Here is a 15757-nt window from a genome sequence, read left to right as displayed (position 1 = left end):
GGCGAGTTACCAGAAAGACCAAGCCATGATTAGAAGCTTGAGATTTTCAGCCCTACCCCCATTTTCAGAGAGGAGAGAGGGCCTGGAAATGGATTAATCATCAATCATGCCTACGTGATGAAACCTCCATAAAAATTCCAAAAGTACAGGGTTCAGAGAGCCTCTGGGCTGGTGAACATGTCTATGTGCCAAGAGAGTGGCACACCCCAACTCCACAGGGACAGAAGCTCCCGTGCTTGGGACTATTCCAGACTTCACCCTGTGTATCTCTTTGTCTGGCTGTTCACCTGTATCCTTTATCATATCCTTTATATAATAAACTGGTAGACATGTTTCCCTGAGTTCTGTGAGCTGTTCTAGCAAATAATTGAATCCGGGATGGGGGGTGGGGTGGGGGGGTGGGGTCATGGGAACTCCAATTGGTAGCCAAGTCAGACAGAGGTTGTGAGTAACCTGGGGACTTGCTACTTGCAATAGACATCTGAAGTAGGTGGCAGTCTTGTGGGGCTGAGCCCTTAACCTGTGGGATCTGACGCTGTTTCCAGATAGTGTCAGAATTCAGTTAAATTATAGACACCCACCTGGTGTCACAGAGACTTGCTTGGTGTAGGAAAACACGTTTGGTGTCAGAACTGTTATGAGTGTGACAGTGTGAGAGAGTAAAGGAGAAAAACAGAAACTCAGCAAGTAAGGCTGGCATGGTGAAAATGCAGGAGCTGGGCCTTGAAGGAGGGAGGAGCACAGCTCTAGATTATACTGTTCTTTCAGACTGTACCACACGGTTTAATGTTTGTGATTTTCCAGTGGTCTGTAACTTTTTGGAAAGCATATCTGTATACTCACACTAACCCCAGAATGCCAGACACTCCAAAAGTCGCCGAATGAATGAACGATATATTCATACATATGACAGAATAAACACCAGGAAAACAGAAAACTGCAGTTAATAAATAAGGTTAAATGTTTAACAAGATGAACTCAAGAACCTCAGAAAAAGATTTCAAAAAAGATTCATCAGAATCTAGTGGCAGGAATCTCAACAAGCTGCCTTAAGTTAGATGGCCTTCCTATTTGGAAACTGAGAGGATGGTGATTTTGCTGCGATAAGGAGGAGGAGGAGGTTCAAGAGGCAATGCTGCATAATGGTTGAGCGTGAGCCAGTTAGCCCTGAGTTCAAATTTTGGCACTACCACTTACCAGTATGGGGAAGATATTTAAAACCTATGAGAATCAGTTTTTTATCTATAAAATTAACATAATACAACCTCAAAAGATTATTTTGAGAATTAGATGAAATGATACAAGTTAAATATATTTAAGCATAGTGCCTGGCACATAGTAAGCCACTAAAATTGGCAGCTTTAATTACTACCGTTACTACTAATAAATATCTGAGGTCAATTTTGACATCTGAGATAAAATGAGTTGTCAGCACTTGAAAGTAAAATCCTTGCAAGAGCTTTGGAGTCAGATCAGAATTCAAATGCCAGTTCTACCATTTCTTAGCTGCATAATGTTGGGCAATTTACTTAACCCTCTAACCTTCTGTTTCTCCATCGATAAACTCAGTTATCTAAAGCATAAAGGTACCTTGAAGATTAAATGAGATAATGTATATGTGCTTGGTACATATTAAATTGCCTTAATAAATGCTAACTTTTTATTATTATTTTTTTTAATTTATTTATTTTTGGCTGCGTTGGGTCTTTGTTGCTGCACGCAGGCTTTCTCTAGTTGCGGCAAGTGGAGGCTACTCTTCATTGTGGTGCACGGGCTTCTCATTGCAGTGGCTTCTCTTGTTCTGGAGCACGGGCTCTAGGTGTGTGGGCTTCAGTAGTTGTGGCTCACAGGCTCTAGAGTGCAGGCTCAGTAGTTGTGGTGCACGGGCTTAGTTGCTCCGCGGCACGTGGGATCCTCCCGGACCAGGGCTCGAACCCATGTCCCCTGCAATGGCAGGTGGATTCTCAACCAATGCACTACCAGGGAAGTCCTAACTTTTATTATTATATTAATTATTGAGATTCAGATCTGTGAGACATCCAGGAAGAAATGATTAAATTGAAGCCTGAGACTGCAATGAGACAGCACACTGAGTAAAATGGGAGAAACCCAAAATTCTGAAATTGGTCAACAGTTAGATTAACAAGGCAGAGCTAGCAAGAGTCAGAATGAAGAGAGAAAATCAGGTCACACTCTGAATAAAAGAAAGCATTTTAAAATATGTTCACTTTAATCAAATGCTACAAAGATGACAAGTGGCACAAGGATGAAGAGGTTACTGAATTTAATAAGGCACAGTGAATTCTACTACTTTCCTTAACTATTCAGCTAGATGTTTTTCCTGTTCTTTTATTCAAACTGCTTTCTCGGAGCAAGAATACTCTTTCAAGAAAGAACTGAGGGGCTTCCCTGGTGGCACAGTGGTTGAGAATCCTGCCAAGGCAGGGGACACAGGTTCGAGCCCTGGTCTGGGAAGATCCCACATGCTGAGGAGCAACTGAGCCCGCATGCCACAGCTACTGAGCCTGTGTGCTGCAACTACTGAAGCCCACGCACCTACAGCCCATGCTCTGTAACAAGAGAAGCCACCGCCATGAGAAGCCCGCACACCGCAACTAAGAGTAGCCCCCGCTCGCCACAACTAAAGAAAGCCCACGTGCAGCAACAAAGACCCAACCCAGCCAAAAATTAAATAAATAAATAAATAAATAGAAAGAAAGAAAGAGCTGAGAACAGAGCTATTCTGCCCTAAAATATATCCAGTGGTAATGTCAATCTAGAGGGAATCATAGGGACATGTGCAGAACAAAGGTGGCTTCAGCTTGGGTTTCACTTTTTAAATGTCATTTATTTGTACCTGCTATCATTTTAGCATGCAAGAATAAACAAGGAAGAGAAAGAGAAAGTGGGAAGAATAGTTACACATCCTATGGTAGTAGTCTGGGTTCAGTGATTAAGCTCTGGCAAGAGACTTAGCACAACTGGGCCAAGTGGCTTGGAAAGTCACACTTAAGCTTTTAGATTAAGAAATCAGGATATCTTTCTTTTGCTCCGTTGATATTAACATGCTATTTGACTCAGGACAAGTCACTTCTCCATTCTGTTTCTCAGGCTGTGAGGCTCTAACAACAAAGTAAACTCAAAGTCAGGGATTAAGCTTAGCTTTTGTATTTCCCCTCACCTTACCCCCCATTTAGTGCCTAGACCAGAATCTGTGTGGTTTGTGTAACTCAATAAATGTTAATGACCAAAACTACAACTGTGTTAAGTTTGAAGATATTTGGAAAGGCTCATTTCTGTCCATATATGATCATATCATTGGTATCAGTGATGGTCTTATATCCCTTCCTACTTAAGGCTACCAGAGACAGAAATCAAACTGTCCATTCTCACACAGAGGTGACAATAAATGTTACTGAAAGAACTGAAAAGTGCCATGAGGCATTTGAAAAAAAGAAATTTCATCCTTAGAGTTCTAGCAACAACCCCAACCTTCGTCTCCTAAGGACAGCCAGCAGGCCCTGAGCCAAGCAGTAGACGGCCTGCGGGAATGCTGGGGTGGCACACACCTGTGTGGATGCGCAGGTGGTTCTTCAGGTTTCCAGCTGTAGTGAACTGCTTACCACAGTTAGACTCGGGGCACATAAAGGGCTTCTCCCCATTGTGGGTCCTCATGTGCACCTTCAGCCTCTGCAGTACATAGAAGCTTTTCCCACAACCTGCTGCAGGGCAGATAAAGGAGCGGTCGTTTCTGGGGGAAAAAAAAAAATCACATACGCAACAATGCCTGAAAATGCTCTTTGCTAGAGAGGACAAGTCAAAGCTCCTACTGACTCTCAAGGCAGACAGTAAATCCCAAATCTAGATGTATCAGAATCACCTGAACTACAGATGCCCTACTTCTTGAAATACTGATTTCACAGGTTTAGAGGGGGCTTAAGCTTATATATAATTTTTAAGTTCTCCAAGACATTATGTTTTATGATGAGATTTGAGAACTCTTGCTCTAAGATATTTAGGTGCCAAATGTTTGAACAAGGTAAATGAGACAATGCAAATGTTTCTATTAAAGAACAAAAGACATCTTAACCACAAGTGAGCTGGAGCCCCTGCTTTCCTTTAATCTGTCAAGTGGGGGGACTTCTGTCAAGTTCCTTCAGAAGCATCAACTTTCTTAAGCTCCAAGTATGGAATCTCAGGTTTGCTCACCGATGAGTTTTGAGGTGGTACTTAAAGTGAGCTGGCCACACAAATGTCCGGTCACAGCCTTCAACTGTACACTTGAGCTTCTTCTCCATTTGAGGAAGGGGCCCAGAATCTTTCGGTTGCCCATCACCAGAACCAAGGTGGACATTTTCTCCTGTAACAGAGTCACATATTTATAATCTAGGGAAGGATTCCACTCAGATACTTTGGTTCAAACAATAAAGCCACTCCTAGTGATCATTAATCACATATCGATCTTCATCTTCCCCAGCTTGCTTTGCATTCATTTAACAGAAGTGAGAGGGCTCTATATCCCCATCCCCTTACTTAATCCACAGAACTACAAAAAGCCACAAGACTAGGCCTCTTTGGCAAATGTAAGAAATATCCAAAATGGTTTCATATCAAAAAGCAGAGTTCAACCTATTTTGCATTACAGATTGGTAAGGAAGCAGGTATGTCAACACCAGAAGTGGGGTCCTACAGAAGATGACTTAAAGCTCTAGGTAATAAAAACTTGTATTTTAAGGAGAAGCCGCCAGTCTGGCTTAGCTGTGAACTTACAGTAGTAATTTCTTTTGTAGATGGCCATTCTTAGATTTCTATCTTCTGAAGTCAATTTGGCTGTTTCTATCATTCTAGAGAATAAGAATCACCTTCTAATTTCCTGTACCACCCCTCCTTAGTTACAAAATATCTAAGAATGCAAAAACTCAGCTCATTTTCAAATTTCTTACCACATTTTTAAAAGTTAGAGATAATACTGCTCAAGTTTTTTGTTCAATAGAATAAAAGGAGGGGAGGAGAGGAGCATATGGTGCAGTGACTTTCTTAAATTTAAACGAAATCAGTTAACTAAATCTTTAAATAAATTCCAGATTAGCAGGTGGTGCACCCTTTCCTTCGTTTTCTTCAATTCATAGTTGGACATCAATGGAGAAAAACATTCACAACCACTTAATTCTGTTATAAACATATGGAGTTTATCTTTCCACTACATATACATTAGGAATAAGATTCATATTTCCAAATTTCCCTCTCAAGAGCCAAGAGTAGGATAATATGTTATACATATCACACTCCCGGGAACCTGACAGTTGATCAAAGGCAGTTTCTGTCCCATCTATTAACCTTACTTTCTTCCTGCCCTACATTCTCCTTGCTGTACTTCACCAAATGCTAATCATAAAACTAATTGCTCCAAGGTCAGAGCGGAACCTAAGATGCCTTTTGCTAGTTAATATTAATTAAATTGTTCTTTTTAAATATTGTCCCACATAGTTTTTTTGTTTGTTTAACTGAAACATGGGTAAATTTTAAACAGCACAGAAGTGCATATACTGTAAGGAAAATTTCCCACTAACTCAAGAGCTCCAGCTAATTAATCTCTAATGAAAGGTTTATAGAAACCCATGCTAATCCAGAGATTTAAACCAGTGACAGGACTTCCCTGGTGGCGTAGTGGTTAAGAATACGCCTGCCAGTGTGGGGGACACGAGTTCGAGCCCTGGTCTGGGAAGATCCCACATGCCACAGAACAACTAAGCCCGTGTGCCACAACTAATGAGCCTGCGCTCTAGGACCCGCATGCCGCAACTACTGAGCCCATGTGCTGCAACTACTGAAGCCCGTGCACCTAGAGCCCATGCTCTGCAACAAGAGAAGCCACCGTAATAAGAAGCCCGTGCACCGCAACGAAGAGTAGCCCCCGCTCGCCGCAACTAGAGAAAGCATGCGCACAGCAACCAAGACCCAATGCAGGCAAAAAATAAATTAAAAAAAAAAAAAAGTATAAACTGGTGACAGTTGGGGCTTCATGCATTCAATTTTGTAGATATCAATACAACGAGAACATTGATATAATCATATAACAGGGGGAAAAAAATCCTTCAGAAAAGAGTGAGCTGTCTTGTATTTTGAATCATTATAAAATTTCTCAAAGTGCTCCCTAAATTATTTTGTTTTTGAAAACAAAGCACTGTTTGCAGAAGACAGATTAGCTTAAAATGACCTCAGCCAATGATAGTTTTGGATATTTAGAGGTCATCTGATGAAATGGTTTCCCCCTCCCTCACCCCCCAAGAAAAGAGAGAGCAAGAGAGACAAAGAAACTCAACACCTTATATGGTACATGTTGAATAACACTGTAAACACGTTAAAGATCCTACAGTTATGTGGGCAAGGTCTTTGCATTTGGGATATAAGTTCCAGAGAAAGTAGTACTGTATAGAGCAGGTCAGTAAACTTTTCCTGTAAAGGGCCAAACAGCAGATATTTTTGGCTTTGAGGGCCATATGGTCTCTGTCACAACTACTCAACTTTGCCACAGTATCAGCCATAGACAATTAGTAATTAAAGGACATGCCTGTGTTCCAATATAACTTTATTTACAAAACAGGTGGTTATTTGGCCCTTTGCTGACTCCTGATATACAGCATCACACACAAAATTAAAATATTTCTGTATTTCAACTTAGATGGAAGTGACAGTATGTTTGTGGTAATGACAGTATGTACCTTATCTCAATAATTTTTTGTATTACCTTAATTGTCACAGGTTAATGAGAAAATACAGAGACAGACCTAAAACAAAAAATATTATGGCATGCTACACAAGCAAAGGTCTTGCAGTGGTTTAGGAGTGGTGTGAATAGAGCGATGGTCCCCAAGCTTTAACATGCATCATAACCACAATGAGGGCTTACTAAAAACTTCCAAGTTTCTGATTCAGTAAGATGAGACCTGATAATTTGCATTTCTAAATTACTGGTGATGCTGATGATCCAGGGACCACACTTTGAAAATTACTGGATAGAAAAAAAGTGGCACAGAGTAAATAGTACAGGCATGCTGAACTCAAAAGAAACCACACTATACCCTATTTGGATATTTAGGTCTTCTGGTGAATTGGTTCCACCCTCCCTGCCCTGCCCTGCCCACCTCCAACCCCCCAAAAAGCAGCACTATGGTAGCTGCTAATTGCTAACTCGCCATGAGCAGCGATTTAGTTTCAGCAAAACATTATCATCTGCCACACTGCCTTAAAATTAATTTTATTTTTATTGGTTTTATAGTTTTATTTCTATTAATTGATAAAACTGTCTTAATTTCATAATGGTGTAAAAGCTCTAAGTATAAGGACCATCACAATAAAAACAATTCAAGATAACACCAAGATGTGCGAAAAATTTTTTTCCTTTAAAAGGGGTTCAGTGTACTATTTAAAGCTGACAATTGAGAATGCTAGTTTAGTTGATTCTGCACATGAATCTGGCATGGCTGAGTTATTTTTCAGAAAATAAGAAAAACAATTTACATATTTCTAGCCTTCTGCTCTTACCAATAAAGTAATTTGGATTATATGCAACTCAAAATATAGCCACTGTATTACCAAAATCTCTGCACAGAATACTGGAAAGGAAAACACCACAGGGGTCTCACCATTGCTGCTGGTTTTCGCATTCTTTGCCAGCTGTGCACGAGTAGCAGCAATCAAACTGTCATGGGCCAACTCCTGAACCCGGAGGAACCATGGAATGCTACTGTCTGTGCTCTCACTGGAGAGGAAATCATTCCCTGAATCCTCTGCCTCATCTTGTACAAATACTAAGTGTTCGGCTGAAGAGCCCAGACCTGGAAGAAACAAAGAGGATATATGAAAGTTAGCCATCAAGTAATCCTTTGATTGGCCCTGGCTCAGAAACTCTGTGTCCTGATCAGCTATTCCAGACTTTCACCTCTCACCTCAAGCTTCTGTTCTCATACAAGATTAGGTTATCACCTTTCCACTCCCAGCTGACAGGCTGGTCTTTATCTTACCTACTCCTGTTTCAGAGGCAAAACGGTCTTTCCTAGCAACCAGGCTAACCCTCACCTCTAGGATCCCAATCCTATCTTTTAGTTTTCTCCTCTCCCAACCTCAACCCATTCCTCCTTAGTGGCCACCTTACAGCTTCCCTTTCAGCCTTTCAATCTGTCCAAGCTCAAGTCTCTCCCAACTTTTTTTTTAAAGAATAGAAAATCCCAAGTATGTCTCTAAATATCACCTTCTCACCTGTTCCTTCAAAGTCATGTTTCTTGAAGTTTCTTAACTTCTAACTTGTGTATCTACTTTCTCACCTGCTGTCCATTCCCTATCTCTTTAACCCTAAGCTCCACCTCTACTACCTCAATAACAATTGCTCTTGCTAAGTTTGCCGGACATACACTTCCCAGTCCTCATCTCACTGGCCCAGTATGTGGTATTTGGCATGATTCTGTACCTTTTCTTCTTTAAAACGTTTCCTTCCTTGGCTCCCCCCACATCATTCTCATTTTGTTTTCTTGAGATCCCTCTCTCTAGAAGCTGCTTCCCATTCTTCTGTTACCCTCTTAAAATTTTTTTTCAGGGTCCCAGATTTGCCTTCTTTTCTGTTTATGCTCCAGACTACTCCTGAATCAAAGAATCCATGCTCATTGTTTCATACACTTCCTGAATGCTGATAAGCACTAAAACTACTTATTTCACAACAGACCTCTCTAGAACTCTGGATTCCTGTTTCTAACTCTCTAAAGGACACCTCCTCCTAAATGTCCCTGTGAAATCTCAATATCAACAGGCACAAATTGGAACTAATCATTCTCCCGCAGCCCTATTCTTCCTGTGTGCACTATCTTGGTGAATGACACCACTTAATTTCCCAAACAAAAAATTTTTGAGTCACCTTAGAGTCTGCCTTCTCCCTCTACATACCCAATTGATCACCAAACGACACCAATTCTCCAAAATAATTAAAGAATAGTTTCTTTCCACTTTAAATATGACTAAGTTAACTATTCCCTGTTCCCCAGTTTTTTTTCTTAAGCATGAGCAGAAGTCAGAAAAGGGTAAAGAATACCTGCTCTTGTTAGGTTAAGAAGAATAAAAGAAGTGCTATCACTTGGCTGTAGATCTTGCAACAAGCTAGGAGACTCTGGAGTGGACAAAAACTCCGGAGACTTCTGTACGGTCTGAGCCCTCGTCTCTTCTCCGTCTGGACCCACATTCACCTGAAGGCTTCTCAACACAGCCGAGGAAGGAACCTCCTTGGAGGAGTTAGTATGATTTGGAGTATCATCTAGTAAAGGGAAAATACCACAGCTTTATGTAGCACCTATCTCCAAGGAGTTCACCATTTTGATATATGGTACCTAACACCTTTGTAACATTCCTTAGTGGTACCTAACACCCTTGCAACATCCCTTAGTATCTAACACCCTTACAGGAGCAGACAGCATTTTCATTTTATAAATACAAAATCTGCCTCAGAAAAGAAGAGAGAGTGAAAGGCAGCTAAAGGCTGTCAACCAAATGTTGAGGGGCGGACTCCTCTGATGGTCGGTGGTAACTAATACAAACCATCCACATTTGGACATTATAGACCTTTGTCCTTTTGAGGCCCCAAATCAGTATATTTCCCTTGAAAAATATAGTTACACAATGAATACAAACTCAAGAACAGGATCTAAATTTTAAACTATTTTTCTTGGGAAAAGATACCTCTCTCTAATTTTTATAACATGTATGTGACAGTTCGGGTGAGTCATTAGGGGAAAAATCACAACCTGGGATATAACTGAAATTGTATAGAATCATGAGTATGTTTCATTATGGTTCTGGGTTTATACCAGATGTAAAGAAATAATTCAGAAGACTTGCTTCTAGAACTTTATTCTAAGGGAGGGGATGAATTTCCAAAGGTTTTAGTTGCAATATAATGAAGAACTGCCAAAAGTGCTAAAGCATCCGATGTTTTCAGGGGTTTCATTCATCTTTATAGAAGGCAGGTTACATTATTTTCTTCTTTCAAGGAGATAACAGGTAAGGTTATAGAAATAAAGTGGAAGCCTAGGGACAGCACTGCCATTCCAAAGCCTAACGAAGTTGTACAACAAAGTGAATGAATTTAATGCCACACAACTGGTTAAATGGTAAATTTAACTGGTTAAAACGGTAAATTTTATATACACTTTACCACAAAAAAACTGTTCTTAAAGTTCATAGCAGCACTGTTTGTCATAATACAACTCTGGAAAATAACTACATATTCATCAGCTGTGGCATGGAAAAAGAAGTTGTGGTATACTCATATAACAGAATACTATATAGCAATGAAACCAAACAAACCAGAGCTACACACAAGGATGAATCGCACAAACATAAAAGGTGCAACAAGATACACTCATATGATTCCATTTATTTAAAGTCCAAAATCAGCTAAAATTAGACTTGGGTGATTAAACTTGGAAAACAAAGAACGAATTTTCAAAAAATTGAGGGCAAAAAAAAAAAATTGAGGGCAGTGGTGACCTATGGAAGAACAGAGGTTGCTTTAATCATGAAGGAACCCATGGAGGGCCTGGAAGCTGGCAACGTTCTACTTCTTGATTGGGTGGTGCTATCTCCTTTATAATAATTCTTCAAAAGGTATATCCATATAGTTTTGTGCTTTTCTGTGTCTATCACATATCCCAACTAAAAAGAAAACATGTAGGTCATGCATGGAATGATTCACACATATTTGGGAGGAAGGGGAATGAGATTAGGGAGGTATGTACAAGATACATTTGTGTTTGTAACACTACGTTTCATGGGCTGGGAAGTGAGTACATGGGTTTTCATTTACTATTATCTATAACTGGTTGTCTTAAAATATTTTAAATCAAAATTAAAACTAAAAGAAGGTAATGTAGAAAAGAAGATGGATGCTTTTGTTCCTGTTTTCATTTCCTTTATTATTGTCAAAATATTTATTCAATAAATTAAAATTGGGAGAGAAAATTCAGGAAAAAAAGCCTAATGAAGATCAAATTTTATTAGCACATGGAAATTTTCACATATTGAAATTCCATGGATTTGGAAACACTCCCAACACACCAGTAGAAAAATGGGACTTGAGAGATCAAAGATGTGGGAAAGACAGGAGCTAGACAGAGAAACCTTAAATCAACACTGGTTGGTTGAATGTATCTGCCCTTAAGTCACTTCAAAAATCAAAAAAGAACACCACTAGAGGATAGTAACCAGAAGACTTTATAACAAATAAGTTGTCACCAATAGGTGATCCTCCCCTGATTTAACATTAATATTCCAAATTTTAAATATTTCAATTTCTAGAAAATAAAGAATCTATTGCATCCAAAAATAATGTTTTCCTTCCTAATAGTCAAGTGATAGGATCTCCTTCTTCTCATCCAAAGCTAATCTCACTACCCATGCTCAGCATTCTACTTCCTTCTACCTCTCCTGGAGCCTCCTCACCAATTATCTACTCTTTGTGTTTGCAGCTTCTCTAATGGACTCTTTCCTCTTAGTATAAAACCACCCTCTAATATTTCGGATCTTAAAAAAGAACTCTTCAATGTACTTTATGTCCTTCTCTTTTTCCTTCCCATAGCAAGACAGCCTTTAGAAAGTATAGTTACTTCCTCAACTTGCACTGATACCTCAACCCATTGCAGCCTGGCTTTCCACTCCCTCTCCAAGGAGCAGGTCCTGCCTAGGTCAACAATGACCTCACTGACCCTATCTCATTGGGACAGCCCCTGTCTCACTGGGCTTCTTAGAAGCATTTGTCACACCTGACTATTCCCTTGGGTTCCATGCCTGCACTCTATGCCAGTATTCCCCCTATTGCTCTAGCCTTTCTTTCTTCCCTCCTTCACAGGCTCTCCTGCCTCACCCCATACCTTGAATAGGGAGTTCCACGCAGTTCTGCCTTGGCCTCCTTTTCTTCTCACTCTCACTCTATGGGTGTTCATAACCATTCCTATGACTTAAACTACCAATGCAGGGAATTCCCTGGCGGTCCAGGGGTTGGGACTCCACACTCTCAGTGCCAAGGGCCCGGGTTCAATCCCTGGTCGGGGAACTAAGATCCCACAAGCTGTGCGGTCTGGCCAAAAAAAAAATTTTTTTTTAAATAAATAAACTAACAATGCACTTATGACTCCCATGGTTGCTTTTTCTCCACAAGTCCTAATTTTTACAGTTTCTACCAGTCAGTTATAAAGTCAGTTATCACATTCCACCAGTACCACAGAGAAGGCTAAGCTCTTAAGACTTGTTTATCTTATCTCTGGTGATCTTAATTTTTACCTGGTAACATTAGCCGACTGCATTCTGAGGCCTCAGTCACTGGAAGGAGGGACAAGCAAGTAATGTCTTTAGCTTCTGATTCTACTAGCCCCTGTCCCAGTGGGATGGACGTATTCTGAACAAACTGTACCAGCAGCTGAAGGGGAAAGGGGGGGATGTGGAGACAACAAATAATACAGGTTATTATGAATGGATCTAAACCTCTGAATTTACCAAAAGGCAATAATGTAATTAAGTCTTGATTGCTCACTAGTCTCAACCTTATTCATAGAAAAACTAGATTAACTACAAAATAATATTTTAACTCATTTTTATCAAGTGTTCTAGATAAAAATTGAATCATATAATTAATTTCTATCACCTTCCATAAAACAGAGAAATGATAAAAGTAATTATATTTTTAAATGGTGGCTATTACAAATTCAACTGCATTGTACTGATTATATTTTATAAAGCACTCTTCTGTGTATAGGCTCTTTTAATCCTCACTGTAACTTAGTGAGATTAAACATGTATTTTAAAGACAAGGAATCAAGTTGAAGACACTAAATGACTAGTCCAAAGTCACATTACTAGTTAGGAGCAATGTCAGTCTTCATACTTAGGTAACATGATTCCAAATTCAGTGATCTTTCCACTAAGCAACACACATGTTCTAAAATTAAAATGAGAAAAGTGAATAAAAATTTTAGATGTTTAAATCCCCTAATCACATTTAAAAAGAAAACACTTTTAGATATATACAAAATTAATAAAAAATGGTTTGTGGTAGTAAATATTACATATATGTCATATACATAAATTTTGTCATTATGTAAATGTATAATAATTTACATTTATTTAAATAACAAGCATAAAAAGTCATAAAAGGTAAGAACTGAATTTTAAAATTTTTGAGAAAGTACTTAGTAACAGAAAAATAATAAACTAGTAGTTACAACCAAAACCATATGGCCCACAAAACCTAAAATATTTATTACCTGGCACCATTACAGAAAAAGTTTGCTGACTCCTGAACTAAGAATAAACTCTGGAATACAGCCCACCAAAAGAAAAGAAAACCAGTTGCCTGGGCTCACCTCTGGTTTGGATTCTAACTCATCTGATAACATTGATTCAGCTTCCAAATCCTGTAGCTGTTCAGGGGACAGGTTAAAATTTTAATTCAGAGTCAATGACACCTTCCTGTTATGCTCATACTCCTCTAGGAAGTGCTATGCTTTTCCTGTAAGATGCTGGGCTGGGTGGGTAATTAATTTAGCCTAAAAAAGGAAAAAAGAAAGAGAGAATTCAGAGCAGTAGGAAAATGTAGCTAAAAAAACAAAGCCACTTCTTTACATATCCAAAAATCACAACAAGCAAGCAAATAAAGAATTCAGCCCAAAACACTTGTTTTAAAATAGAACAAGCCCAACAGATATCAAAACCCATAAAAAGTTGTACTTTGTTTTTTTTTTTTTTTTTTCGGTACGCGGGCCTCTCACTGTTGTGGCCTCTCCCATTGCGGGGCACAGGCTCCGGACGCGCAGGCTCAGTGGCCATGGCTCACGGGCCCAGCCGCTCCGCGGCATGTGGGATCTTCCCGGACCGGGGCACGAACCTGTGTCCCCTGCATCGGCAGGCGGACTCTCAACCACTGTGCCACCAGGGAAGCCCCAAAAAGTTGTACTTTAATGCAGAATTTCTAACAACCTATTCTAAGAACATAGAGAACAGACTTGTGGTTGCCAAGGGGGAAGGGGGTGGGGGAGAAATGGATTGGGAGTTTGGGATTAGCAGATGCAAACTATTATATATAGAATGGATAAACAAGGTCCTACTGTATAGCACAGGGAACTATAGTCAATATCCTGTAATAAAGTACAATGGAAAAGAAAATGAAAAAGTATACACATACATATATAGGTAATGATATGACTGAATCATTTTGCTGTACAGCAGAAACACAACACTGTAAATCAACTATACTTCAATAAATTTAAAAATAAATAAATAAAAAAAAAAAATAAGAAAAGGTCTTAAGTATGGAAAAAGCTATATGCCCAAAGAATTTCACCTTATCATCTGTGATAATAACTGTAAGCAACATATAAATATAGATATATATTCAATTAGGTAATGGTTGATTATAGTATGACACTGTATGACTTAAAAAGTACAGTTATGGGGCTTCCCTGGTGGTGCAGTGGTTGAGAGTCCACCTGCCAATGCAGGGGGCACGGGTTCGTGCCCCGATCTGGGAAGATCCCACATGCTGTGGAGTGGCTAGGCCCGAGAGCCATGGCCGCTGAGCCTGAGCGTCCGGAGCCTGTGCTCCGCAACGGGAGAGGCCACAACAGTGAGAGGCCCGCGTACCACAAAAAAAAAAAAAAAAAAAAAAAGTTATGAAAACAATGCAACAAAAATGCTAAGACATTAAATTACCAAAACAAAACACAAAATTATACACTTGTTATTAAAACTAGTTAAGATAAGCACAGGAAAAAGTAAAAGGAAATTCACACAGCCATGATAGTCACTGTACTGGGTGGGTGGTAGGTTGGTGTGACATTTTTCTCCTCTTAATTTCCCAATTTTTTATAAAAGGTAAATTACACAGTCAAAATTTGAACAGTGTTTCCTCAAAGTAGTATTCTCGGGACACTCATGAAGCTGTTTCCCCCCGCTTACTTTAAATTCTTACTTTCTTCATGACTATCCTTAGTGTTGTGTTTGGATTCCTTTTTCTTTTTTGTGTGTATTTATCTATTATAGATTTTCAGTTTGCTGGTATTTATCTATTATAGATTTTCGGTTTGCAGTTACCATGAAATTTTGGTATAGTAGTCTATATATGCATAGTTGTTTTAAGATGCTGATCTCTTAATTTCAAATGCATTTTAAATATCCTGCATTTTCACTCTCCTCCTCTCATGATTACTGGTTTTGATATCATATTCTACATCTACTTGTTTTGCATATCTCTCAACTGCTCTTGTGGATGGAGATGATTTTATTACTTTTGCTTTTTAACCTCCCTACTAGTTTGTGTGTGGATGATTTCCTACCTTGACTGTATGTTTGCCTTTACCAGTGAGCTTTCCCATTTTGTAATTTTCTTGTTTCTAGTTGTGGCCTTTTCTTTTCCACCTAGAGAAGTTTCTTTAGCATTTGTTGTAAAGCTGGTTTGATGGTGCTGAATCCTTTTAGCTTTTGCTTGTCTGTAAAGGTTTTGATTTCTCCATCAAATCTGAATGAGAGCCTTGCGGGGTAGAGGATTCTTGGTTGTAGGTTTTTCCCTTTTGTCACTTAAAATGTACTGTGGCACTCTCTCCTGGCCTGCAGATTCTGCTGAAAAATCAGCTGATAACCTTATGGGAGTTCCCTTGTATGTTATTTGTTGCTTTGCCCTTGTTGCTTTTAGTATTTTCTCTTTATCTTTAATCTTTGTCAATTT

General features: G+C 39.3%; 1 protein-coding gene across 4 annotated transcripts in view; it reads right to left on the bottom strand.

Moving 5' to 3' along the window:
* Positions 1-15757, bottom strand: part of ZNF410 (zinc finger protein 410) — a 41223-nt gene that overhangs the window by 12528 nt on the left and 12938 nt on the right. For 3 of the 4 annotated variants that reach the window (XR_004348403.1, XM_032622302.1, XM_032622299.1), the window contains exons 2-7: positions 13401-13583; positions 12322-12457; positions 9083-9301; positions 7647-7838; positions 4210-4360; positions 3570-3751 (exon numbers count right to left, since the gene is read on the bottom strand). Coding sequence is in view for 3 of the 4 variants with exons in the window: in XM_032622302.1 (XP_032478193.1) it covers positions 3570-3751; positions 4210-4360; positions 7647-7838; positions 9083-9301; positions 12322-12457; positions 13401-13433 (913 nt within the window). In the remaining variant the exon portion in view is untranslated. The remainder of the gene's footprint in view (positions 1-3569; positions 3752-4209; positions 4361-7646; positions 7839-9082; positions 9302-12321; positions 12458-13400; positions 13584-15757) is intronic. The other variant, XM_032622300.1, reaches the window with a different exon arrangement.

Source organism: Phocoena sinus, chromosome 2 (genome assembly GCF_008692025.1).
Source record: "Phocoena sinus isolate mPhoSin1 chromosome 2, mPhoSin1.pri, whole genome shotgun sequence".
NCBI classification, from domain to species: Eukaryota; Metazoa; Chordata; class Mammalia; order Artiodactyla; family Phocoenidae; genus Phocoena; species Phocoena sinus.
This window is presented reverse-complemented; position numbering and strand designations above follow the sequence as displayed.